The sequence below is a fragment of the Tursiops truncatus genome, chromosome 15 (genome assembly GCF_011762595.2).
Source record: "Tursiops truncatus isolate mTurTru1 chromosome 15, mTurTru1.mat.Y, whole genome shotgun sequence".
Taxonomy (NCBI): Eukaryota; Metazoa; Chordata; class Mammalia; order Artiodactyla; family Delphinidae; genus Tursiops; species Tursiops truncatus.
The window spans coordinates 13970212-13997622 of record NC_047048.1 but is presented as its reverse complement, the minus strand read 5'-3'; the positions used below and the strand labels follow the sequence as shown (position 1 = coordinate 13997622).

At 47.6% G+C, this 27411-nt stretch overlaps 1 protein-coding gene across 2 annotated transcripts in view; it reads left to right on the top strand.

Moving 5' to 3' along the window:
* Positions 1-27411, top strand: part of CALN1 (calneuron 1) — a 504452-nt gene that overhangs the window by 48172 nt on the left and 428869 nt on the right. The window contains exon 1 of one of the 2 annotated variants that reach the window (XM_019921827.3): positions 17619-18097. The exons of the other annotated variant lie outside the window; for it this stretch is intronic. Coding sequence (XP_019777386.1) covers positions 17975-18097 — 123 coding nt within the window. The 5' untranslated portion in view covers positions 17619-17974. Of the gene's footprint in view, positions 1-17618; positions 18098-27411 lie in introns of those variants that run through there. 2 annotated transcript variants of the gene reach the window in all.

Sequence of the window (27411 nt, the reverse complement as noted above, 5' to 3'; positions counted from 1 at the left end):
AATGAAAAAATAAATGGACAAAGAAAATAAGACAAAGGGAAAACAAGACAGCAAAAGCAAGAGTGGAGCCAGGAATGAGGTTAGGACACAAAATTCATGACATCAGTTCCTGTGCATTTGCTAGAGGTGGAACTCTGGGGCAGCCCTGAGCTTTCTCTCAGCCAACACAGAGAAGGAAGCGGTCCTTTATTAAAGCATCCTCGCCATAAGAGCCAACCAACTGCTCAGAAAAGGCACAGCTATTTCTGTTTCTGGAGGCAGAGAGAAATGTTCCCCGTGGGTCCTCAGAGAAGGGACACGGTGTAATACAACATGCAATGTCCTGAATGGCCTTACTGTCCATATGGCTGCCTCTTGGAACATTCCTCAAGGTTGGTGGGGGATGGTTAGGGAGAGAGAGCTGCCCCAAAATACTCTCCGGAGGTCTGACTCAAACTTAGAATTGAGATGATCGGTGATAGGCTGCCTTCCCCTCAAGCCTTTTTCCATGATGAGTGATTCCAAGGCGTGGCATCAGAGGCTGCTGTAGTGTTCAAGGGTGTGTGTGTGTGTGTGTGTGTGTGTGTGGGAGGGTGGTAAAGATGGCTGTGCTGAGGGTTTACCTACCCCAAACCCTCAGCTTCGTCCCTGTCATTTTTCATATTGGGGTTCCTCATAACATTTACCTGAAGAAAGGGTTTCCCCACTAGTCATAATAGCTGGAAAATCATGGTTTAGGAAAATGGCTTAACTTAATTCGATGGGTGGGTTTTCTCCCAACAGCATGAGCACTGGGCAATGAATTCTGAGGTAATTCTCCTTGACAAGCTCTTGGAGGGCAGCTGCCCTGGGCTGCTGGATGGGTACAATCCCATATGCTTTAACAGGTGGTGGAGCTGGAGGGGGCCCTGAAATCCTCTTATGGAAACTGAGGAGGTGACCAGGACACCTTCCTGAGCAGAATGCTGTCGGGATGCATCTACCGCCACACCAGCTCCTTCGAACTGGCCTCTCTTCCGATTGGTTGGTGCTCGACTAGCGTCCATTTTGATTGGTCAGTGTCTGCGCCCTACGTGGTTGCTCATTTTGAATATCACCCTGCCTGCAGTGCGGCTGAGAAACTCCTCAGGGAGAATTTGGGGTCCCCTGTAGAGTCCAGACCAAGGGTCTGACAACTCCCCCAGACTATGGCAGAAAAACTTCTAATCCAGAAAAAAACGTAACCATCCACCTCAGTGATTAACCTCCCCATAAAAAACCCATTATATTTAACTTAGGGCTTAACCATTTCCTCTGAAATAAACTGGCCACAAATTAAACTTGTAGGTCCCAGAATGAGCTAATTTTATATACATATTTTTGACTCCAAGGCGGTTAAGTGATGAAGAATGATTTCTGAAAAATGATGACATTGGGTTTCAGAGTAGCTGATCTACATGCTTTCTTTTTGGCAGTGATTAGAGATCAAAGCCACTTGTCTATAACAGCCCCTACTAATTCACGACCATAAAATCATGCCCTCTTTTCAAAAGGGAATAATGATCATTCTGTTCTCTGTTGGTGTTCAGTTCATCTAAGAGGGGCCTCACGTTATAAAGACAGAAAATAAGGAGGAAGAAATACAATCCTAGTTTGCATCACGTTTATATGCGTCCTGTGCACCATTCGCTATTCTGGGTGCTGGGTTAGAGCAAGGAACAGAGCTGATGTGGTTGCCACACTTGTAGAGCTCATGCTCTAGAGGGAGAGACAGACAATAAACATTGAGCAAATATTTTCTTTTATGTCTTTGAACTAATTCCAATATCTGAGTCAGCTTGAGCTTGGTGTCCACCAGCTGCCTTTTCTCTTGAATACAGGTCACATTTGCCGGGCTGTATGTATGTCTAGTAATTTTGAATTGCGTCCTGGGCTTTGTGAACGACACATGGCAGAGACTCTGGGTTCTGTTATGTGCATCTGAAGAGTGTCCACTTGTTTGTCAGTTTGTTTGTTTTGGCAGGAAGTTAACTTGGCTGGACAGGAGCTGAAACATCCTCTCAGTTCTCTGAGTCTTAGCTGGGCTGCCTGAGTCTGCCCTGGGTGTATAGTCCTGGGATTGCCCAGAGGTTCGGCAGAGTTACTCGGGGTATTTGCGTCTCCGCTCTGTGACTCTCTCCCTTCTGGTACATCCCTGCTGCTGTTGACTCCCTGAACTCTGTCTTCTGATTCCTTAACAGTAAGGTTTCAGTTTCTAGCCTCACAGGGCACTGACAGGGGGCTACCTTCAGGTGAAAACCATAAAAATGGGAAATCTCTTTCCCTCCTCCTAATATCAACTCCCTATCAGTTTCTTCCTATTTGTGGTCACTCTCAGTGACTTTTGAGCATTGTCTTTTAGATACTCCCCAGAATCTGTGATTGTTCTTTGTTGGAGAGTTAGTCTTCTATGAGCTGCTCTGCAATTATTATAAGTAGAACTCCCAAATTTATCAAGTAGATAGATAGATGGATAGATAAGGCCATTTCAGATAGTGATAAATGCTATAATGGAAAAAAATAGGAGTGAGAGCGTCTGGAGTGTCTGTGGAGGAGCACTTCACCTGAGTGACTGGGAAGAGCCTCTCTTAGGAGGTGACATTGAGCGGAGACCTGAATGACAAGGAGAAGCAAGATGTTCATGGATCTGGCATGAGCCCTCCAGAGGGAGCATGAGGTATACAAATACCCAGGCAAGAATGAGCTGGGTGCGTAGGAGGGCCAGGGATTAAGTAATGGGAAAAGGAGAGCAGGTGGTCAGAGGCTGGGTCCCACAGGGCCTCGTAGCCCACGGTAGGGCACTGACAGTTTATTCTGCATATGATTGGAAATTTAAACAAAGCATGATGTGATCTATTTCATGCTTTCCAAAGATTGCTCTGGCTCTTCGGAGAACAGGCAGGAGTGGGAGCAGGCTGCCGTGGTCATCTAGATGGGAAGGATGGAGGCTTGGACCGTGGGCCCAGGAGTGGGGAGTCTGGATGAGCCCCAGACACCAGGGGTCAGTGCTGACCATAGCTAGACACTGTCCCCAGAACAAAGACCTAAATGAGGTTGTCAGAAGTGGTTCCTAAGAGACCACTCCTGGAGTGATCAGTTCAGCCCAGTGGTCAGAGCAGAACAGCCCTGCCGAGCCCTGTCTGGCTTTCTGGGAAATTTGGGCTCACAGTTTCTCAAGCAGAGAACTAGTAGTCATGAGATGGGACAAGAGTCTCATCGAACTGGGCCGGGCCAGGCTCGTGCCCCTTCTGGTCCCTTTGCCCAGGTGAGGCTCTTCCATGCAGGCTGAGGGTAAGTGAATTCAAGTCTGGACCTCATATTCTGCCATATAACATTCCATTTCTAGAAGTCAACGGCAGAAAGTCCCTCCTGATTTCCTGGCCTAAGCCCAAGAGAGAAGCCCCTGCGTCCCACGCAGCCAGGGTGACCCCAAGACCCATTGATGAGGCCCCTGCAACCGTGACTAATGGACACGAAGAGCTAATGGACTCCCCTCCATTCTCAAAGCCTCTGCCAACACTGCCACCAAGAATAACAGGCATTTAGAAACTAATTATACATCTGGACAAATCTGTTTCAGTCTACTGGATTGAACGTAATCATATTAAAATATAATGAATACATTTCAACACACAGTGGAACCAGCGCTGGCAGGGGAGGCTGGCGTTTCAGAGAGTGGCGCTGGCGGAGCCCAGGGCTGCAGCATGTGGGAGCCGAGCCCCCCGCAGGCCGGTAACTGGTTTCCTTGTCACTTTTAGTTTAGGTCCTAATCTACCGCCTCCTGCCCGGACGCGGGCTTGTCCACACAAACTGGTGGCGGTTCTGGCCCTGACTTTGTTGTCTGGCCTTTGATCTTCGTCTCGTTCGGGTTGGAGAGGTGGAGTCGGGGTTGCAGCCCTCAACCCTCTGGGCAGCCACAGTCCCTGGGAATGGGGGGTGGAGGGCACCAAATGACACTGGTGCTTCCCAAACCCCGGCCTCCAGATCCAGCCTGGACACCCTCAACCGTCCTCATGGAGCATGTCTCCTGCCCTCCAGCTTGGACAAAGCCTCAGCCCTCTCCTGGGGATCCCTGAGAACCTGAGCCCCCTCTGGCAGCTGACCCGGCACCTGAAGCACGTTTTGGCCACGACACCCTGGACCAAGGCCTTGGCCTCAGCTCCCTGTGGCTTCTTGCTGCTGCCCTGTGCCACTTGCACCAGCCGGGCCCAGCCCAGCACAGTCCTCAGCTGGGTGTGATGTTCCAGGTGACTGGAAAGTGTCAAGGGCGGGGTGAAGGGGCCCCTGTAGGCATCAGTAGCCAGCTTCCGGAAGAGCAGCGCCACAGCGTGGAAGCAGATTGGGTCTAGGGCTGAGGCTGTCTGTCTCTTTTGGTGCTGCCTCTAGGTGGAGGGTCCTGGACCCTGGGGAATACATCAGAGGCAGGCATCGGGGTGACCACTGCCGAAGGAAGCCACAGGTGAGAGCTTGATTGTACGTCCCAACCGGGTCCCCACGACGAGGCCAGTGGCCCAATTGGTGCCCTGCAGCCACACGTTATCTCCTAGACCTCTTCCCACTGCCTGGGGTCCCAGCATCTTAGTCACTGCTGTGGCTCCCAGCACTGTCCCAGGAGGTTCTTCTAAAATGAGATGGTGAACTGGGGGCTCCTGGGCAAAAGCCAGCCCACAAAGAGGTTGGCCCTTGTTGTTGTTTGGTTTTGAGTTGTTGTGTTTTTTAATTTTGTTGTTGTTTTCTCACAAAGTGTTTTAAACCTTTGAAGTAGGTGCCAGCACTTAAAAATCAGTCCATGTATTGTTTTACCCGCGTCTGGATTTCTAGCTTCTCTTTAAACATCACGTCTGGCCGTGCCGTGCCAGACTCCCTCACAGCGGCAGTCAGTAGGTGATGAGCCGGGGCTGCTCCTGTGGACGAGGGGAGCCGTTCCACTGTGGCCACCTGCCTGCTTGACACCTGGCTGCTCTGCCTCTGTACATTACTGCCCAGTCCCTGTAGGCATTGGAGTCGCCACCCCCGTCTTATAAGAGGAAGGAAATAATACTGATGCATCAGCAGTGGGTCACACACTAGTATGAATTAGATTCTAGTGCCCCAGCAAAGAGAAGGATGCTAACTTTGTATAAGTCAGCTTGGGCTGCATAGCAAAGTACCATTGCTGGGGAGCTTGAACAACAGACATTTATCTTTTTCATAGTTCTGGAGGCTGAAAGTCTGAGATCAGGGTGCCAGCATGCTCAGGTTCTGGTGAGGGCTCTCATCCTGACTTGGAGATGGCCACCTTCTCACTGTGCCCTCGCCTGGCAGAAAGAGAGAGACAGAGGGAGAGAAAGAGACAGATCACTTCCTCTTCTCTTAAAGCCACAGTCCTACGGGATTAGGCCCTTACACTTCTGACCTCATTTAACCTTCATTACTTCGTGAAAGGCCCTGTCTCATATGCAGTCATGTTGAAGGTTAGGGCTGCAGCGTATGACATTGCAGGGGACACAGTTCAGTCTATAGCATACTTGGAATTCAGGATATACATTTGGAGGCAAGAGTCACGGGAAAGGGAAATTAAATGACTAATGGAGTCTCAGGCCATCCAGGCATGTCACAAAAATGGAAAGAGATGCTTGTGGAAGACTCAGCAGCTGAGAAGGCTGGGGGCAGACAGCGTATGTCCCCTGGGCCGCGTGTTGGCAGTTTACATTGGACATTTCCAAACTCTGCTCTTCTGTCACATCTCTGGAAAGTTCTGTGCTCCCATATTGGGGTGAAGGTGAGAGCAGTGGGGGGTTCTGGGAGGGTGGTGTGAGTGTCTTTCTACCACCGAACACAAGAGCCCTTGGGCTTGCATCACGGCCCTCTGGCCTGTGAGAGAAGCTGTGTAACCTTTGGAAGTGGATTGACCTCTCTGAGTTTTAGTCTCCCCAGCTGTGAACTGGGGTGGGGGGGGCGGTGACTGGATTGGTCCCTTTCCCTGGTTGCGTGTTGGATTTTAGCACATAATTTTAAGCCCTTGTTAAGGACCCAGCCCTGGGGGGACACACAAAGTGACTGATCCAGCCCCAATCCCGACACGAGCTGTCCGGGGCCTCCAGCTGAACTCCCTGGTCTCAGATCCTTCCACAGTCTGACTCCAGCCTGTGAATCAGCCTCCTACCCCACTGCTCCCCACCTGGTGAGGGCGATGAGAAGATATATTAGCTGATAAGTAAGTTATTAGCTGCCAAAGCTTCATTGCTCTCAGGAGTATTTCAATTTTAACAGGGGACTCTTAAAAGCGGAAAGCCTTAGACACAGCAGAGACGTCCTGGAAGCAGAAGGAAGGGGGAGCGTGTGTGTGTGTGTGTGTGTGTGTGTGTGTGTGTGTGTGCGCGCGCGCGCGCACGGGCGTGTATGTGTGTTTAGAGGAATCCGCCTCTGTAACCTCTGCCGGGATGCCCAGCAGTGAAAAAGCAGATACTGACACCTGCCCATGCATGAGGTGGCCCCCATGTCTGAAGGTGAGACTGCTCTGCTCTAGCTGGGGTCCACGTGCAGCCTGCATGGCCTGCAGGGAACATTCTTAGGAAGCCGGCAGCAGCAGGGCCAGCTGTGGCCAGGAGGTGGGTGGATGACTGTGGTCCTACAGGGAAAGCCAGGCCTGGGCTGTAGCCTCCATGATCTGGAAGCTTCTTTTTGCGGGGTGGGGAGAGGTATCCTCCAGGGAGAGCTGGGGGCGCTGGGGATTCCTCGCTCCTATGGTTGACTGGCTCTGGAAACCCGTCTTGGGGTTGGGGACAAAGGACTTGGACCAAGGCCTGGGGTTTCATTTGGAATGTGGGGTATGTTTGATGTTCCAGTCTGATTTTACTGAAGCAGGTTCAGTGGGGCAGGGTGGGGGGACAGGGGCTGGGGGTCGCCTCATCCAGTGTCTGGCCCTGGGGGAGGGGCACTGGAGCCAAAGGGCGTGGCAGACTCAGCTACGCTGCAGATGACAGCTGGGGCCCAGCTGTGCCAGGTGGGGTCCAGGAGGCAGGAAGCACTCTGAGCCCATATCTGGGACTCACCTGAGTACCTTTCACTATCCGAGGACAATGAAGCTTCCCTGCAGCCCGATTCCAGCTGGGAGCCTGGGGGCAGGGCCTCATCCTAGTGAGGGGAACAGGGTGGAGGAGACAGGGGACCAGGGCCCACACCAGAGTTCATGACAGAAGGCTGAGCGCCCGAACGCAAAGGTAGCACCCCCGAAGTTCTTGGCATGCTTGAGAGGCGGTGTGTGCTGTGTTTGCCGACGGCACGTGTAGGAAGTGACAACATTTGTACAGAACACTAGGTAAAGAGAGAAGCTGGGAATTCCCTGCTGGTCCAGTGGTTAGGACTTGGTGCTTTCACTGCAGGGCCCCGTGTCCAGTCCCTGGTTGGGGAACTAAGATCCCGCAAGCCACACGAGGTACGGCCAGAAAAAAAGAAAAAGAGAGAAGCTGCTGGTGGTCAGAAGGACCCTGCCAGGATGCTCTGGGCCCCCCGAGGGCTGGGAGTGGGAGCTCAGGTGAGGAGTGGTGTTTGGGAGCCCAGCTTGCCCTTCTGCCACTCACCACCTCTGGACCTCAGTTTCTTCATCTCTGAAATGGGGACAGTATTAATCTTAGCACCTGCCTCATCGGGTTATCATGCAGGCTAAATGAATAAATTCATGAAAAGCTCCTCGAAGTATGCCTGGCATACTTGAGCAAGCACTCAACTTGTGTAACTGTTACTAGATGTTTTGTCCAGTTTAAGATGCCAGTGATTGTAAAAGGCACCTTGATTTCAGAGCTTTTAAACCATGAAATAATCAGTCTTGGAACTGATGATAGATGGTGTCAGTTGGTGTTGATGATGAGGGGGTCAGGACAAAGGGGGCCTGCCTAAAGGGAAACCTGAGCCTGGGTCTGTGCCCACACGGCAAGCAGGGCTCCATCTGACTCCGAGACCCTTCAGGTCCCATGTCCTTGTGTCAGAGGATGGATGCGGTGCCCAGTCATCAAGGGCCTGGGTGAGATTAAGGTGGGGGGCAGCATGGGGTCCCAGCCGAGTGACTCGGCCCGAAGGGCTGGGGCTGGTGGAATTGCTGAACACCAAGTTCCACCGGGTCTGCTGGCCTGGGAGAAGGGGACATTCTGCCTGTTGCGCTTGGACCTTGCGTAGGAGTGAGAGCCTCCCAGGGCCTTTGAAGAGGGAGTAGATGTCCCCCCTGTTTTGTGCCGTTCCACGCGAGACTCTCTGGTTATGTTAATATCCTCGTACTAGGAAGTAAGACTAACAACATACTTCTCTTAAGTGTTTTACCATTATTAGTAACAACTTACTGGCCATTTACCTTATAACCAGTTAGGACCCTTCACTGTGTAGAGATCCCACATTTGAGAACAATCGCTATGACAACGCCAGCGACCGAAGGAGCGTCTATGATTGTGCAAATTAGAGCCATCGTCATAGGTTAGTGTGAGAGGGATAACTGTGAGCAGGGGTGGATTGTTTAAAATGCATCACAGCACAGCCTATAGATGGTTGACTTGATAACATCTGACATTCATTCAACAAACATTTACTAGGTGTCTACCGATGCCGAGCTCTGAGAGTACCTGTAGGGACAGGCCTAGCAGTGATCATAGCAAGGATGGCAGAAACCCTCTGATGCCATTTTACTCAGCCCAGGAAAGCTATGAAGAGACCCTTGTCTTGTGCCCTGGTTTCTAACCTGGCTTCCCCATCTCCATAACTGCTCATGTTAGCAAATGCTGTTAAGTGTCAGCCCCACTTGAATGCCAAACTGCCCTTATGTGTCCAGAGTATGTTTCGTTGCCCTTAAGACACAAGATACCGTGCCAAGATCCAGATTCACCAAGCTCTGTTTCCAACCGTTTAAAAAACTTCTTACTATGGAAATTTTCAAATATACACAAAAGTAAGAGAGACACGTGTAATGAAACTAATGTATCCAAACACACACTTCAGTAATTGCTGATGTTCTTTCAATCTTGTTTTACTTTTCTTCTTCTAACATGTAATTTCACATGTAAATACTTCATTATGTATCTCTAACAGATAAAGACGCCTTTTATTTACTACGACTAAAATACTACTGCCACTCCCAACAGAATTAACAATAATTCTTCAGTATCATCTCCGTGTTCTATATTCCCTGTTGCCTCAATTATGTAGTTTATTCATAGGGTCCGCACATCACAGTTGGTTGATAGTTCTCTCACGGTTTTTTTATTCCATAGTAGTTGCCCTCCTTTTCTTTCTATACCATTCATTTGTTGTTAGAAATGGTGTCATTTCCCTGTACATTTCCCACATTCTGGTTTTGGCTTGCTCCCTTCTCACGTGTTGTTTAACATATTTCTCTATGCTCTTGTGACCTTATATTTATAACTGAGGGTTTGATTAGATTCAGATTCTAGTCTTTATATAAAGAACTCTTTTAAGGCATGCCACGTGCTTCCTCTTGCCTCACATCAGAAGGCACTTTGTGTCTGGTTGTCCCACTTTGTCGATGCTGATTAAGGTTGTGGTTCTGTCAGCCTGATTCATCCGTCATCAAGTTCGCTATCAACCTTGCACCTAATGGTTTTAGTAGCCATTGATGATCATTACCTAGAGCTGTTATTTCATCTGAGGTGGTAGAATGGTATGCTCTCGTTCTATCATTCCATCTTAATTTGTTAGTCATGATTCCTCGCCAAAGAAGAACTTTGTCTCATCAAATGTTTGGTTACCTGATAATGCAGTCTGTATAGAAAAGGCAGAGTAATTGCTCGATTGTTTCATTTGTCATTTTTAAAAATAATAATTAGTTGTTGCCTTAGCAGTTAACATTCATATCAATTTTCAGATTAACGAATTTCCCCATATCTGGCCGTTGGACATTTCTTCAAATTTGTTCCTCTGTCACTTGACATCACTGGGAGCTTACTTGCATTCAGGCCTGATAAGAAGTCCCAGGCTGACTTTTACATTTCCTCCCTTGGAGCTGATTACTTACAGCTAGAAATGGTATTTAGAGATCACAGTTTGAATGCTAGTGATGCTATTGCTACTGAGTTTTATTACTTTGGAGCCTTCACAGAGGCAAAACTGGGACACACATTATCTTGAAAGAGAAAACTTAATCCTGAATTCATACTAATATTCTTATTCAAATTAGATTTCAGGGTTTTAATTTCACTTTATTTATTATTACTATTTTTTAAATATTTATTTATTTAGTTGCGCCGGGCCTTAGTTGCAGCACGCGGGATCTTCTTTGCGGCTTGTGGGATCTTTCATTGTGGCATGCGAACTCTTAGTTGCGGCATGTGGGATCTAGTTCCCTGACCAGGGATCGAACCCGGGCCCCCTGCATTGGGAGCACAAAGTCTAAGCCACTGGACCACCAGGGAAGTCCCTATTTCACTTTAAAATTTTATATTTATGTTTCTTTTCTGCGTGGCTTGTGGGGTCTTAGTTCCCCAACCAGGGCTTGAATCCGGGCCCTTGGCAGTGAAAGCGTGGAGTCCTAACCACTGGACCACCAGGGAATTCCCCTGCAAAAGCTTTTTAATTTGAAGTGGTCCCATTTGTTTATTTTTGCTTTTGTTTCCCTGCCTGAAGAGACATATCCAAAAAAAAAAAATTAGTAAGACCAATGTTAATGGGATTACTGCCTATGTTTTCTTCTAGAAGTTTCATGGTTTCAGGTCATAAATTTAAGTCTTTAATCCATTTTGAATTTATTTTTGTGCCTGGTGTGAAAGAGTAGTCCAATTTGATTCATTTGCATGTAGATGCCCAGTGTTCCCAGCACCAGTTTTTGAAGAGGCCTTCTTTTCCCGGTTGTATATATTCTTGCCTCCTTTTTGTAGATTAATTGCCCATATAAATGTGGGTTCATTTCTGGGCTCTCTATTCTGTTCCTTTGATCTATGTGTCTATTCTGGTGCCAGTACGTTATCTGTAATAGATTTTTCATGAATTCTTTTGGGTTTTCCAGATAGATGGTCATATCTTCAGGGAGAGGTTCATTTTGTTTTGTTTCTTGCTTTGCAATCTTATGTCTATAATTGTTTGTCTAATCATGTTGGTTAATGCCTACAATACAGAGTTTCTAGTAGAGAAGGCAGTGAACAGTGCAGTGAATGGTCATGGTGACAGTGACTTTTTCCTGATTTTAACAATTAAGTCTCTGGTGTTTCTTCATAAGTAAGAGACTGGATGCTGCCTTTTTGTAAAAAATGTATTTATTTTTGGCTGCGTTGGGTCTTCGTTGCTGCACGCAGGCTTTCTCTAGTTGCAGCGAGCAGGGGCTACTCTTCCTTGCGGTGCACGGGCTTCTCATTGCAGTGGCTTCTCTTGTTGCGGAGCACGGGCTCTATGCGCGCGGGCTTCAGTAGTTGTGGCACGCGGGCTCAGTAGTTGTGGCTCGCGGGCTCTAGAGCACAGGCTCAGTAGTTGTGGCACACGGGCTTAGTTGTTCCGCGGCATGTGGCATCTTCCTGGACCAGGGCTCGAACCCGTGTCCCCTGCATTGGCAGGTGGATTCTTAACCACTGCATCACCAAGGAAGTCCCATGGATGCTGCCTTTTGAACTGATGTGGATGTGTGTGTTTATGTTAAGGAAATATCCATTGTTTCCTATTTTATTGTGGTTTTCAACTTTAATTGCTCTGATCTATTTACAGTTCTTGGTTTTCATTTTGAGGAACTAGGGTTTAGGATGTTTTGCTCGTGTGAGTCTAAGCCAGTACGTGAAGTGACATTAGGGCTCCTGAGATGTAGCACTCACAGAATTGTGTTGCAGGTGCTTTTGAGGGACTAGTTCTAGTTTTCCGACTTGGGCTTAGAATCTTGGCTTTACCTGGGTATACATTTTATTTTCATGATATCAAGCTGGTTTTGGACAAAACAGGGAGAAAATGACATTTCATTTTTATGTCACATTGAAGGGAGCAGTTAACATGTGCCTTTGCATTTTTCAAGAACTCAGTGAACATTTCCTATGTGCTAGACCAACAGGTTATTTTTAATCTTTTATTTGTGTTTTGAATACTCCTTAGTATTAAAATGCTTAAGAGGCTGGTGAGCAATTACCTCCCAGGATGACAGTGTCTCAGAGTCAGTAAACACCAGCACAGTGGTCAGACCTTTTTGTTCATCACTCTGAGCACGTCTCCTCTATAGAAGGAGCTCCAGTGCTCACGTGTTACAGTGAAGGCAGGACTTAGCTTGGGGGCTGGCTGGACCTCACTACACTATGCCTCTGGCTTCTTGCTTTCAGCAAGTTCCTCGCTAAATCCCACGTGGCATGACCGACTCCACTCAACACTTTGTCCAGAAGGTACCTTCAAACAGAATTATATTAACGGAAACCCTTGGGCACTGTTGGTGAGAACGTAAATTGGTACAACTGTGGAAAACAGTATGGAGGTTTCTCAAAAAATTAAAATAGAACTACTATAAGATCCAGCAATCTCACTTCTGGGTATATAGCCAAAGGAAATAAATCGTTACCTTAAAGAGATAGCTTCACTCTCGTGTTCATTGCAGCATTATACACAGTAACCAAGATATGGAAACAACCTGTGTGCATCAGCAGATGAGTAGATAAAGAAAATGTGGTGTATACATACAATGGAATATCAATTGACCATATAAAAGAAGGAAATACTGTTATTTGCAACAACATGGATGAACGTGGAAGACATTATGCTAAGTGAAATAAGACAGATCCAGAATAACAAATACTGCATGACCTCATTTACATATGGAATCTAAAAAAAAAAAGTTGAACTCGTGGTAACAGAGTAGAATGGTAGTTAGTGGGGGCTGAGGGGTGGGGGCAAAGGGAAGATGTTGACCACAGGGTATAAACTTTCAGTTATAAGGTAAATAACTTCTGGAGACCTAATGTACAGCATTAGGTAATAATAATGTATTAGCATTAGGTAATAATAATTAGGTAATAATAATCAGCATTAGGTAATAATAATGTATTATATACTTGAAAGATACTAAAAAAAAACCCCAATAACGAGTTTTTAAAAAGTGATGAACAAAAAAACAGGATTATATTCAGTGGTAACAAAAATAAATTTTATTTGTGGATCAAATCTGATGACATGTGTGGAGGGTTTTGAGAGAAAAAACTCACATGCAAAACCCTTGTCAAGCATTACAGAGGATACAATTATAATTATAACGTGGCTGTCAAGAGCCGTCAAATGTTTCAGGGGATACAAGACACAGGAGCCTCTAACCTGATGCCCAGTGTGATCAGAGTGGACAGGGCGTTTCCTGGTGAACGTTTGAACTAGGTCTTAGAGTATCAGCTTGGGAAGCACTGTTTCTTAGGTTTTCCAGAAACTAAATAGAACCATCTACCCCGTATTTATGAATTATTCATGCCAATAAACAATGCAGGCTCATACACTCTGTTCATAAACATTAGATTTTCATCCATCCCCTGCTCCCACAGTGACTGTAATTTTAGATACGCCAAAAGGGACTGAAATCTGTGAAGGACTGAGTTTGCCTGTGACCCATGCACCCAACTGGATGGTCAGAGCCGCAGGTGCTGGAATGCTGAGGTTGACCAGTTCTCCCAGACTGTATCCATATGCCCCCCTTCCTCAGAGGCAGTCGTGGGATCCATTTAAGAACATATTTGGTGACACTGAAGAGGAGTATCAAAACCTCCGCCTCCCAAAATACCCTCAGGGACAAATGGACTCCTTTTTTATTTTATTTTATTTTATTTTATTTTATTTTATTTTATTTTATTTTATTTTATTTTATTTATTTATTTATTTATTTTTATTGGAATATAATCGCTCTACAATGGTGTGACAAACTGACTCTTCAAACTGAAAGAGCAGGAGCAGCCTCCTTTGGTCTGTGTATTTGTGTCTGTGTCTGCAGCTTCATTCTGAGCTCTGTGGGGCTGTATCTATGGTGGATTCACTTCTGCCCCTCCCCGCGTTTCACTCTGGGGTCATCCCAGCACCATCTGAGCAGAGTGAGTGCTCAGCCATTGCCTGTTAGGTGCAAAAGGCAGGAATGAATAACGATAGCTAGGGGCTTCCCTGGTGGTGCAGTGGTTAAGAATCCGCCTGGCAATGCAAGGGGCACAGGTTCGATCTCTGGTCTGGGAAGATCCCACATGCCGCGGAGCAACTAAGCCCGTGAACCACAACTACTGAGCCTGCACTCTAGAGCCCGCGAACCACAACTACTGAGCCCGGGTGCCACAACTACTAAAGCCCACGTGCCTAGAGCCCGTGCTCCGCAACAAGAGAAGGTACCACAATGAGAAGCCCATGCACCGCAACAAAGAGTAGCCTCCCCTCACCGCAACTAGAGAAAGCCCGTGCGTAGCAACAAAGACTCAATGCAGCCAAAAATAAATAAATTAAATAAATAAATTTATGAATAACGATAGCTAGTGCATGTGGTACTTACTTTGGGCCAAACACTTTATATTACACGTACAAAGTAGGTGCTATTATTATCAGGCCCATTTTGCAGGTGAGGGAACTGAAGCACAGAGAGTTTAGATCACAGAGCCTGTAAGTGGCAGAACCACTTTGCACTGCATGGTGTGATTCAATTAGCCACGTTCTTAACCGCGTCCGTCACTACCCCAATCCCTGCATATTATGGGTTGGTAAAAGTGACAGGGCCAGTGGAGCACCTTGAGGGCAGAACCAAGGTAGCATCACATTTTGGGTAGCCCAGAGTGACTCACACTGGTTGGCTGGTGCTCAGGGAACATTTTAGGTGCTAAAGGAAGTGGGTGGGTCATTTGCTGAAAGGAAAAGCTGAAGAGAACACACATATGGGTCCAGGAATTAGTCCAAAGCTCTATCTTCAAGACTTGGGCTCAAAAACCAGCTCCTGGCCAATCTTTCAGATGATGACAATAAAGACAACTGTCAGACAGACTCAGAGGAGAAATTCTGGAAATTAATTGCCCTTAGGAATCTCATCAGGACATGAGGTAACCAGTTAATTCGGGGACAAAGAGTAGTTCCTGTAGGTATTTACTGTAGGCCATTGGCGACTTGGGAGGCGCATGTGCCATGGCTCAGTCTTTGAGAAGCTCCTAGCAAAATGGGGAGACGCAGGTCCATCTTCTATCCAGATGCCAACGTAGGGTGGCTCATTAGTTGGCCATGGGCGGTCAGTCCCAGCTTGTGGAAGGCAGCTTGGCTTCTGCCATCGTGTGTCAGGCCAGTCGTGACCTGGAGAGGAGCGTTCTGGTGAGACGGCTTCTGGGTGGAGGAGCCCACGCCCGTTTTGGCTGAGGGACCAGCCCCTGGCTTTGCGTTTCTCTGGCACATCACGAATGCCACAGTGAAGGGCACCAGAGGCCAGCTGAACGGCAGGAACAATTGTTCCTTATGGGAAGCTGCCACCCCCAGTGCCATGCTCCTGTTGAGCTAAGAGCAAGTTCCAAGTAATTAAGGGGATTGGGTTCTGAAGCCACTGTGACCATCGTCTTGCACATCCTTGCTGAGAGCTCCTGGCAGGTCCTATCACCTGCCGTCTTGGCAGCCAGACTAGCACTGCGGGCTGCTCCTGCCCTGGTGTCCACTCTGCCTGGAGGGAACTGACAAGGGAGGGCACTCAGTGTATTTGGAAGTTCGTGTATATAGGGAGCTAATTACTCTCTTTAGAAATCTGCATTTGCCACCAATCACAGCTTTCGCGGTGCTGGGACTGTCATGGCAACTAAAAGCATATCTGAAAATAAAATGTCACTTTTCTTTTGCATTTCTAGGATAATGACACAGGAAGCTTGTTTTTCCTTTTCAACTTAACATGATAACTAGAGACTCAAAGAGTATAGGTGTGTGTGCAGCACGTGTGGGTAAGCGGGCGCTGTAGTGTGTGTGAACATGTGAGTTGTGTGTGTGTGTGAGGGTGCGTATGGGTGCTCATGTTGACGGGGGTGGTATGTGCAGCTGTGTGGCTGTGGGGTGAGTCCTTCTTGTGTGTGTGTCCGAGGTTAGGGGCTGAATTTGGGGTTGAGATCACACACAGGCTGTGAGTGTTTGAAGACCGGTGTGGAGAGTGTATGTGACAGTGCTGGTGTGTGTGCGTGTGTGTGTGTGTGTGCGAGTGTGTTTGCGCCTGAAGACAAGTAGCGCTGGGGGAGGTGAGTCTGCAGACAAGTGCTAGTGCGTGAATGTGTTACACTCCCGTTTGGTGAGACAAGGCTTCTGGCTTTGGGAAGCTTTCTCTCTATAGGGTATCCCTGTGGTTCCAGTCTTTGGGAGGTTCCAGCCCAATCACAGGAGATAGAAGCCCTCTTTTCGGGGAGGACCCAACTCTGTGCCTCAAACCTCATAGAATCAGGAGCACCCAGACACCATCTGGCCCAGCCCTGATCTAGATGATCGGGATTTCTGCTCAAGGTGGAAGGCATAAAGCACACAGACAGTTTGTGTGTCTCTCGTTCATTCATTCTACTAACTGACACACGTTAGGCATAGGGCTGAGCCTGTCCCATCTGACCTGGGGTGGGGCTGACACTCAAGGCCTACCACATGTACAGATTTACAACCATGATCACATTTGCACACACCTCTCCACGGCTTCATGCTTCCTAAGACCATTTTCTGAGCCTCATCTCCTATGGGCTGGCTTCTCCAGGAGGACACTTCCCAGTTATGGAAATGTACCTCTGGTCAGAATCAGGAGGCTGCAAGGGAGCCTCTTCCCAGGATGCGAGGTGCAGGGGCCGAGCTGTGAGGGATGGAAGATGGGGATGGATGTTGCTGGGAGAGGCTACTGCCCACTGCCATGTGCAGACCTTCCCACGGGCCAGCTTTCTCAGGCAAGGGCTCGATCCACAGTGTCCAGGGCTCGTTCAGTCCATCACCAGGATTCTCCCAGTTAACCTCTCTATACTTCACATCTCTGGAGATTCTTTGTTTTATTATTATTATTTTTTAAACTTCAATGTGAAACCAAAGAGAAACCAATATCAAGTAAATGTTAGTTCAATAAGTGTTTTATTGATCACTGCTTATTCTCAGGTCATCCCTGCCTGGGCCCAGGTGACACAAATGCATCTGAACGATTCCTTGCCTGGAGCTTTTCTCAGTGCAGTGTTGGGAGGGGAGAGAGATAGAGGCCATGGATGACAGCAGATGTAGGCACAGATGAGGGGTGCCTTAAGCCAGCCAGGTGCCTTAACCTAAGCAGAGTTGTAAAGGACTGTAGAGGTTGACCCGATGTCAGGGGTGGGGAGAGAGAGGAAGTCACCACTCGGCGACTTCAAGCCCACCCAGAGGCTCCATACACGTGGGAAGCAAGTCTGGACTGGAGCTGGTAAAGGGCCGCGTAGTCCGGGATGCTCTTTGCTTTGTCTAAGGAAGTTAGGGTGACGTTGCCCTGGGATGGCAAGTGACGTCACAAGCTTAAGAGCTTCGGCAAGAGTCCTCTCCACTAGACGGCTGTGCTAACTTCTCTGCCCCCCCCCGCCCCCGCCGCCACATACACTTTGTTTCTGTGGCTCTGTTGGTGTCAACGGCAAGGAAGCAAATTCTGCTGGCAAGGCGCTGGGCTTTCTTGCAGGCTGCAATCACATTGGCTGTTCTAGCTCCCTCCGCATAGCTTACACCACAGCAAAGCCCGCAGGAGCGGGAGTGGAAAAGAACCTGTAAATATGATGGTCGGTTCCAAAGGCACATTATTGGCTTGTTGTGTAATACCCTCTGGTGACATCGAGGCCTTATCAATAACTAAACATCTGTCACAACCGCAGTTATATTTCTTGTGCCAGGACTGTGTTTCTACGGTTGTCCTGTTTAAATGCGGAAGGGAGGGTGTGAGTTATTGAGGCAACTGACTTTGAGTAGATTACCACTAGACTGTACAGGCAGTAAGTTTCTGTCAACTCCTTGCAGAATCTCAGCGTCTCTGCTGACGTTCCCTTGGTGTACTCACAAATCTCTCTGAGAACATCGCCCTGGACCCCCGATGCGGCTGCCTGAGCAACCTGGAGAGGGGAAGCCTGAGAATGAGGAAAAGGGGGGCAGAGGAGCCCCCGGAGGGGGAGAGGAGCCGCTGAGGACTCAGGCCCCCGACTTCCCCACTTGGCAAGTCTTCTCCCCCAAACCCCCGGAGAAACGAGCTTTCTTGAATGTTTGCTCAGGACTTGATTGTGTTCAGCCCGCAGGTAGGGGGTGGCATGGGGGCTGGAAGCCTTTGTGCCGAGTGTCTGGGGACAGGACACCAGGGAGGGGCCCCAAGGGGATGCGCGTCCCAGCTGGGCCAGAGATTTGACGATCTGTCTTGAGCCTGACAGCTATCCATTGATTTTATCTGAGATGCATGCAGTGGCAAGGGGATGGGTTTGAAAGCTGACTCTGTTAGGGACTGATTAGGTTGGAGGGGGTTGTTCGAAAAAAAAAAGCAACCGATGCCATTTATAGTGTGTGTACTCTGTGGTGGCACAGAAGCAGGAGCTCTGCATAGATAATTTCAATTACTCCTCACAATAACCCCATACGGGTGTTATTAACCCCATTTTTTTTTTTACGGGAGAACAGTAAAACAACCAGTGAACAACGTCACGTAGACCAGATCAAACAGGCAAAGGTCAGCCCAGGACTCCTACCCATGTCTCTGAATCCAAAAACTTGTTCCTAACCATTGGACTCCCCTGCCTCTCCCCCGATTATGGGTGAGAAGGTCAGCTCAGGGGGAGGGGTTGTATGTGTTCTAAGTCACAGGCTTCTGTGGGTTTGATCCTACTCTCTTTCTTTTCCTTGGAGACATTCATGGCTGTAAAAACTCAAGAGGAATTTCAACTCTGGGTGGTTTTGTATAGAAAGAAATTTTGATCTGTGTGAAGCTGACATCGAGGATTTGGTCTGGGTGAGCCCTTTAAATAGGTATATTCTGCTGTGGTCTCCCCAAGGCTGTCTGGAATGGGATCCCCAGCCCTCTCTGTCACCAGCTCCTAGTGGGGGCCACGAGTGTTTATGGTGGGGACTGTGAGTTCAGGGTTAGGCTTCTGGGGGAATAAAGGAAGTGGACATATTTCTGATCTGCAGCAATTTCTCTCCAGAGCTGGGGGCTGGACAGCAGGGACCAGCACAGGATGCTGTAAGACTCTATCCAGAACCTTCTCCAGTACAACTCATTGTTTGGGAAATCAAGGTGGGAGCTGATAGGATCTTTGGCCAAGGGTGTGCTGACCTGCAGGGTGAGCCATTCTCATCGACTCTGAGGGAAGGTCTGGAAGAGGGCAACGTGAAGCTGAAATGACATATACTGAAGGCAGGCTCAGAGGGAGGTTCTGCTCAGGAAAGCTGGTCAGGGGTCAGAGGACGACCTGACCTGGGCCTCCCCAGCCTGGAGAGGAGCCCCAGCAGGAGGCATGGTCCAGTCCAAGGATGAAATCCCCGTTTGGTTTATTCTCAGTCTGGAATAAGTGATAGCATCCTGGGCACTTGCCCTGGGAGGGAAGGAGGGAAGGACTGGGGCAGAGAAATGGTTCTGCATGTCCTATGGGGTCTGTGGCAAATGACAGATGTGGCTGATGCTACAGAGGATAAGGAGAGTTGCCCACCTTAGTGGATGAGAAGATATCATGCAGCAAACAGAAAAAGAAGTCCAGTGGAGTCAGAAACCCTTTTTTACTCAACATACTCCCACATTAAAAAATATTTCCCTATTTGTTCCTGTGACTTTGGGATTTAGAGTTTTGGGGCCAGAACTGTGATGAGCATGAGTTAGGCAGTTTAGTTTCCCTCATTTCTGGGGGCAGTAGTAGCCCAAGAGGAATGAATCTGCTTCTCCCAAGCCATCAGCTTCTCCGTGGGGGAGAGCATGAACTCCTCTCGGACCCCAGGGCTGAGGGTCTCTCGGCTCCTGGCTTGTTCTCATCACACATTCACAGTCATACCCACACACCAACAGACATGACACTTTTGCTTGCTCCCTCCTTGCAGGCAGACACACACATTTCTCAACGATTTCTTTGTGCAGTGCACAGAGAGAGACAGCTAAAAGGAGGAGGGGTGAGATGGGGCCAAGGAATGAAGTTCCATGGCCACAGTCTGCACCAGGGCTTGGATGTAGAGCGGAAAGGGAAAAGAGCACACCTGGAACATGTTTTGTGTAACTTTCCGTCAGTGAAGTCTCACAGAGTAGAGAAGGTTGCATCCCTGTCCTCCGGTTCCTTGGCTGGGAGCCTCCTTCAGATAAAACACAGGTGTTGAGTACTGGGACTAGTTTACAGAGCATCAGGGGCCTCAGTCCTGAAACACTCTGGGTCCAGGTGGTTGTGCCTGGTATGGGCAGGGTGGGCAAAATTATAAAGTCAGGAGGAGTCTCCTCCACGTGTCCCATCTTCCTGCCCCAGACCATTTTCCCATCTCCTGGTACCAATTTGGTTCCTAGTAACAGAAGTCCAGTAGAAGTCTCCTAAGCGAAAAGAGAAATATCTAACATCGTAACACAAGATCCCAGGCACTGGTGGAGGGTGGGAGAAGGTATGTCAGAAAATCCAAAGCCTCAGGGAAGTGAAAAACCCGAGAAAGCTGTTTCTTTCTGCCTGTCTATGTCTGTCTGGTTTCTCTGTCAATATATAGTAAAAATTATCGCTATCAAGTTGCTGCCAATTTGGCAGTCAGCCTCAACTGGGAATTAGTATGGTCCTAGTTCCAAAATCCCTGGGGAACAGGCTCATAGCTGCCCACTCCTGATCAAATCAAGTGTCCAGGGGATGAGGGCAGAGAGTATGAACATGGTTGCTTCTGCTATAAATATGTGGGTGGAACCGGTGGAGAGACAATGAGAAGTGGGGCAGCTCCTCACTCCAGTTCCTTCAGATATTGGTTTTGTATTCCATTCTTGAAGTTGGTCAGCTACTCACGAGGTGCAGGTAAGGTGCTTGTTATTCATACTCTAAGTTGGAGCCTTTCAGAGAAGGTGGTCCCCAGGAGACGCAGAGGAGTGAACTATCACTGGTGGGACAAAAGCAGTGGGGTAGCTGAAGCTGGCTGGGGGCACTGCAGTGGCCTGTGGAGAGAGACGTCATGCAGAGGCAGGGACTGGAGAGGTAGGACCCTCTAGCCTCCTCCCAGCCCATTCTCCTGCCTGTCAGTCTGGAAGATTACAGAATTCCCCAGAATGTCTATTCCTATGTCTTTGCCAAAGTGTGGCCAGGCTTTCTCTTGATGAATCTGGAGTTGGCCTGTAGCTGGGGACCTTCCTTCTCTTCTACTCTGAAGAGTCTTGCAAGGGCCCATAGCAGTGGAGCCCTGCTTCTCTCGGGCCCACCAAGGTGCTGACTCCTTGGGCTGGAGGCTTGAAAGGATGCTCTTCCCGTTTTGTCCAGACTCTGAGACCTGGAACTCTTTTGACCAGGTCTGGAGCTGACTCATGAATGGTCAGTAGGCCCAGGAGACCAACTGGAAGAGAGTCACCAAGGATAGAGAGATACCCAGGTAGCTTCAGAAAACCACAGCTAGTAAACAACCCCACTACCATGGTGTTGCTGCAACCCAGCCCAAAGGAAGCTTTTCTAATATGGGGAGAAATGGATGTGCACTGTTGGTACCTGAGCTAAAAATAGCCCATGTTCCAAGCAAAGTGTTTTTTAGTATTTTGACATGAAAACGTGTAGACAAAGCAAGGATTTAGAATGCATGACTCATTAAATTGCTGACTCTGAAAGCAATAGAAATTCAAAGGGAATTTTTCTCTCCCTATTACTCCCTCCCACCCCTGCTCTGAATAGCTTATAAAGAGAGTTTCTACATAAACAGGACCTATAAACTCCTCCATGATTTAAGGTCCTGAGCAGTGAGGGGCAGAACGAACTCAAGTTTTATTGCCTGGTTACTAAGTTGGCTTCCCTAGTTAGGTTGGAGTCATCAACCAGAGTCTCCCCTGGTCTGCCCATCCTAATTTCCCCTCCTCGTGTCCCTAACAGGTGTCCAGGGGATTCCATGGCCCCACCACGGCCACTGCTCCTCCCTCCCCACAATGCCCAGCTCTGTTGGACCCCAGCAGCATTCATGTCACCAGCCCTAATGAGGATGTTTCATCACCGAGCATTAGCTCTGGGGGCTGCATCCTCAGGGAGAGCACACACCATATGGTCCCGTAGAAGGATGCAGGAGTGGGCACCTCCATCAGCTCACTGGGAGCCGCGGGTTCTTTCTCGGGTTGAATGCAAGGGTTGGGTCTCATCAGTGATGTTCATTTTTGTTTTGTTCTTTTTTCGTCACAAAACCTTTCCAAAATATGTCCTCTGGAGAATCCCAGTATGTAAGGCAAAAAAAAAAAAAAGAGAAGACCCATTCTGGTTGGAGCAAGGTTTGTGTGCGTTTGGGAGAATGGGGAGGTACTTCAGGGCCCCTGAGATGAACAGTGAGACCTTTCACTTGGAGAGACTATTGGTCGACCTTCATAGCATGGTTCCTAGAAAGTTGTGTAAAAATCTCGCCTCTGACCTCTCCTTGCTGTCATCACCTGCTTTCCTTCCAGTCACTCCCGCGCTCCTTGAATATCTTAGTGCTTGTTCTGTCTCACATCTGCCCAGAGTCCTGATGTCACGTGAGGAAGCTAAAACCGTGTGGATGACAAGGCAACATTTCCACCTCATGTTCCTTCAGATTCAACTCACAGAACTCACACTGCAATACTCCCCGCTTTAACAACCTCCTTGATGGTGTTTACCACTGTTATTCCTATTTCAGTATATAGAGCATACTGAGAGAAAATCTTACATGGATATGGGACATGGGTAGGTGATACTCATAGCCTTCAACTCCAGCTGGTCTTCAGTGGGACTCAGAGGTCCTCCTAGGGACCAGGTCTCCTCCCCATGTTCCACCATGACTGTTTCGCCCACTACCCACTCATCTAAGAATGATGCTACCTGCTCATTCCCAAATAAAACAAAGGCCCCAGGAGGAAACTTCTCAACTTCCTGAGCACCTGTCTGTCACCTTTTCTGCATCCAAGCTCATCTTTGCCCCTCCCTGCCCATCATAGTGGAGGAGGACGCCTTTCACCAGGTCAAGGACCACCTGCCACCTGTGCCCAGGCATCTGTTCCCTGCCACCCTCTCTGCAGGGACCTTATTCCATCAATTGTACCTCCTCGGTTATTCTTCAACCTCTTTCTTCTTCCCCTAAGCACAAACATTCGTTCTGATGTCACTTATCTTTAAAAAAAAAAGGCTGATATGAACTTTAAAGAAAATGTTCTTCAAACTTCTTGAAAAAATTGCCTACACTTGTTCTCTTTCTCCACCTTTCATTTACTTCTCAGCCTTCACTTGCTGTGATCTGGCCTCTGCCCCCATCAGTCCACTGATCGTGTTCTGGCTGGAACAAGGGATAGTGTTAGAGCAGAAGGACCAATGCCAAGGAGTGAGCAGTTCAAAATTTAGCTCATCATCAGAATTTATCTGGTGAGTTTACAAAATCTATACGGTTGTGGGCTCTACCTACTAAACCAGGAGATTTTCAACTAGGACCTGGAAATCTGGTGACCCCAATTTCCTTCTCCCTGGGACCTTCACCAACAGCCCAGCAGGTCCCCAGAAGAATTGGGAGGGTCTCTGCTGAGACAATGTTACATCAGCGAGTGTACTCTGCCCTCTTTTGTTATGATGGCCAACTCTTTTCCCTTTCCCTTTCTCTATCAGTTCCAGCCGTCCAACTTGAATTTCAAATGATCTTGGCTAGGAAACTTTTAATCACTCTTTCATTCTCCTGGAGATTGACCCTATCTCTTGGAAATCTTCCTTTCAGGACCTATTTACTTCCTTTCTGATTCTTCTAGTACAACATGTTCCAAGGTGATGATCCTCAGAACATCAATGTTAATAAATGTTCCTCTAAAAGTGCTTCATGGTTGGTGAAATTCAGGTGATGCTCCATACTATATCTACCTGTTAGAGAATATCAATGCATATTAAAACCTTAGCGATGTCGCACAGCAAAGAAAATGGTTTATCTTGGCTTAGCTCAGCTTTCCCAAATACACTCTGAGCCTGGAACACTGGGTATGAGTAAATATGTGTGTGTGTGTGTGTGTGTGTGTGTGCAAAAGCCAAGAAATCACCTGCTAAGTGTTTATTTCCTCTCCCTAGCGCACGCCTATTTCTATGCAAATGATGCATAACTGATATACCCTGGGCCCAGGGAATGCTAGCACCCATATTCAACCAAATACCATTAACTGGTGTGCCAGGATTTGTGCTGGGTGTTGGGAATTCAGAGACAAATAATCCCTTTCCTCTTACAGTTTATAGGCTCATGGAAAAGACGGATTAACACTCACCATAGAGTTTATGTGTTAGGGTAAATTCATGCACAGGGTGTGCCTTGGAACATGTCACACACGCACACACACACACACCAGGCAGTTGTACGGCTCCAGGGCACACCATTCAATTATAAAACAAGAATACAATGTGAATGTCACCCCCCTGAAGTTGTGCAGTATACCTAGAATAAATAAACCTATATCCACCTAAATATTCATGGTTTGTTCTCACTGATGTGGTCACATTACCCTGCAAGATTGTTTTCACTCCACAATTTATTACCAACATCCTTTTCTGTTGTACTCTGATCGATTTCACCAGTCCCCTCTCGATAGCTGTTTAGGCTGCTCCGTTTTGGGTCTCATGAACAGTGCTGCAATGAGCATCTCTATCTATTTAGCCTTATGAACTTGTGCAAGTATATCTAAATATAAATTTTCTAGAAGTGAAATTTCTGGGTCAGAAAGTATACACTTTTTTTTTTTCCTTTGGCTAGATTTGCCAAATTGCTCTCCAGAATTAGGAACCAATTTACCTAAGGGAAGGGCTTCTGAGGACAGGGGACACTGGAGTGGAGGGGAAGGAGGCAAGAGAGGAGAAGGGCTTGAAGGTGATAATTAGTGGAGCAGTGTCTCTTAGGAAGCCAGGGGGCATGGGATCAAGAACACAGTCTTCACGAAGAAAAAATCTACACGCATAGCCAAAGTGTAAATTCTGGACTCCATAGAAAATGTTACAAATGATCTTAGCTGAGAAACTTTGATCACTCTTGCACCCTCCTGGAGATTCTCTAACTCAAGTCTCTTCAAAATCCTCCTTTCAGCCAGGATCCATTATTTCCTGCATGATTCTTCTAAGAAAACATACCACATTTTTAAAAATTTTAATTTCTATTTTATATTGGAGTATAGTTGATTTACAATGTTGTGTTAGTTTCAGGTATACAGCTAAGTGATTCAGTTATACATATACATACATCCGTTCTTTTTCAGATTCTTTTCCCTAATATTATGGGTTAATACAGAATATTGAGTAGAGTTCCCTGTGTTGTACAGTAGGTCCTTGCTGATTATCTATTTTATATACAGTAGCATATGTTAATCCCAAACTCCTAATTTATCCCTCCCCTCTCACGTTTCCCCTTTAGTAACCATAAGTTTGTTTTCAAAGTCTGTGAGTCTGTTTCTGTTTTGTAAATAAGTTCATTTGTATCCTTTTTTTTAAACAAAGATTCCACATATAAGCGATAGCATATGTTATTTGTCTTTGGTTTACTTCACCTAGTATGATCGTATCTAGGTCCATCCATGTTGCTGCAAATGGCATTATTTTATTATTTTATGTGAAACATGCCACAAATTGATGGTTAATATTGTTATTAATAAGTATTCCTCTAAAAGTGCTCCATGGTCAGTAACCCAGTTGGCCCCTAGGAACCTGATTTCTTTGGAAGAGCTTTGGGTATCAGGATGCTATATGCCTATCTTCCTGGCATTTGCATGGGGGATGCAGCAATGGACCAGAGCATGTCCGGCATCATAGGATAAACAGGGTACACGTTCATGCGATGTACTTTTCACCTCATGGCAGGTAATCTAAGACAGCTTAATATTAAAACAAAGCTTGGTATGTTCTGGTGCAAGATACTAGTTTTTAAGACAAAAATCTTGGACTTCAAAACTGGGTCCTTGCTTGCAGTGGGATGTTTTGGGCTATGACCCCGTCATTCTCTATCATCAGAAGCCCTTTTATGGAAAAATTGAGAATCCCTGGGCCAGACCAAATTCATGTAGCACACTCCCTGTGTTTGTATCAAATTTTAATTTGAGCATTTTGCTCCTATCTGGAAAGTGGGGCAGGGGGAGGGGGAGACAGTGAAATCCATGCCCTGACAGACTTGCTGTCAGCAGAAGACTGTAGAAAACAGCACTTTCCCTCAGGGTTCAGTCAGTCCTCCCCATCGTAGAGCTCAAAGGGGACTGGAGGGACACAGAGGCCCCGCAGGCCTGTCCCACCAGATGTCCCTTCCCCAGTCTCTCCCATCGGAGCCACATCCAGCTCTCTACCCATGGTCCACATGTGGCCATTGCAGGAACCTTTTCCCCCTGGACCTCTGGGTTCTTCTTAGTCCAGCTACTACTGCTTTGCAATAAACCACCCCAAACTCAATGCCATAAACCAACAAACATCTTATGCTCTTGGGATCTCTGGGTCAGGAGTTCAGTGGGGATGGCTTATCTCTGCTCTGTGATGTCCGGTGCCTCTATTGGAAAGACTCCATGGCCAGGGGCTGGAATCGTTTGGTGACTCATATGTTTGGTGCCTGAGCTGGGCTGGCTGAAGGAGCAGCTCAGCTGGGAGTATCTACATATGACTTCTCCACATGGCTTGTCCTTCTCCCAGCATGGCCTCTGGCTGCTACGACAAGCGTCTAGGGATGAGCCTTCCAAGAGCACCAGCTGGGGCCTGGTTGGCCTTTTATGACTTGGCCTTGTAAGCATCCCTTCTGGCATATTCTGGCCGTCAAAGCCGTCCAGATCCTCCTAGATTCAGGGGGTAGAGGCATAGAGAGCACATATCAGTGGCGAGGAGATTCAATTTGGGGACCACATTGTAAAACGCCCCCAGTTTTCCTTCATGGATCCTGGATCGTTATGCTACTTGTTCCCAGTGATGTACCTCTTTCAGCGTCTTCTGGATTCCTGCCGGGTGGCATGGAAGAATAAGAATCTGCGTGGTGGGGAGTCAAGATACCCACAATCCTGTGGATAACTCAGAACATTATTATGTTAGAAAAGCATTTGTCTGTCTTTAAATTATCCTAACCTCGTGTGTGCCAGACTCCAGAAGGAGAAAGGGCAGGGCAGAAAGAGCCACGGTGGCAAATAGAGGAAGTTTCGCCACATGGGCAGAGACATTAACCAGGACAGGATTTCAGGGAAATCGATAAAATATGTTCCAGGAGAGAGAGTGGCCAGCCCATGTCATGATACAAGTGGTCCATTCCACAACTCTAGGGGTCACTCAGAGTGTCATTAATCGGGCCCAGGTCACACAGGGCTTTGGTGGGACTTACTTAAAGAAAAGGAGTAGCTGGTACCACTGTGTTGCTGTTGGCCGA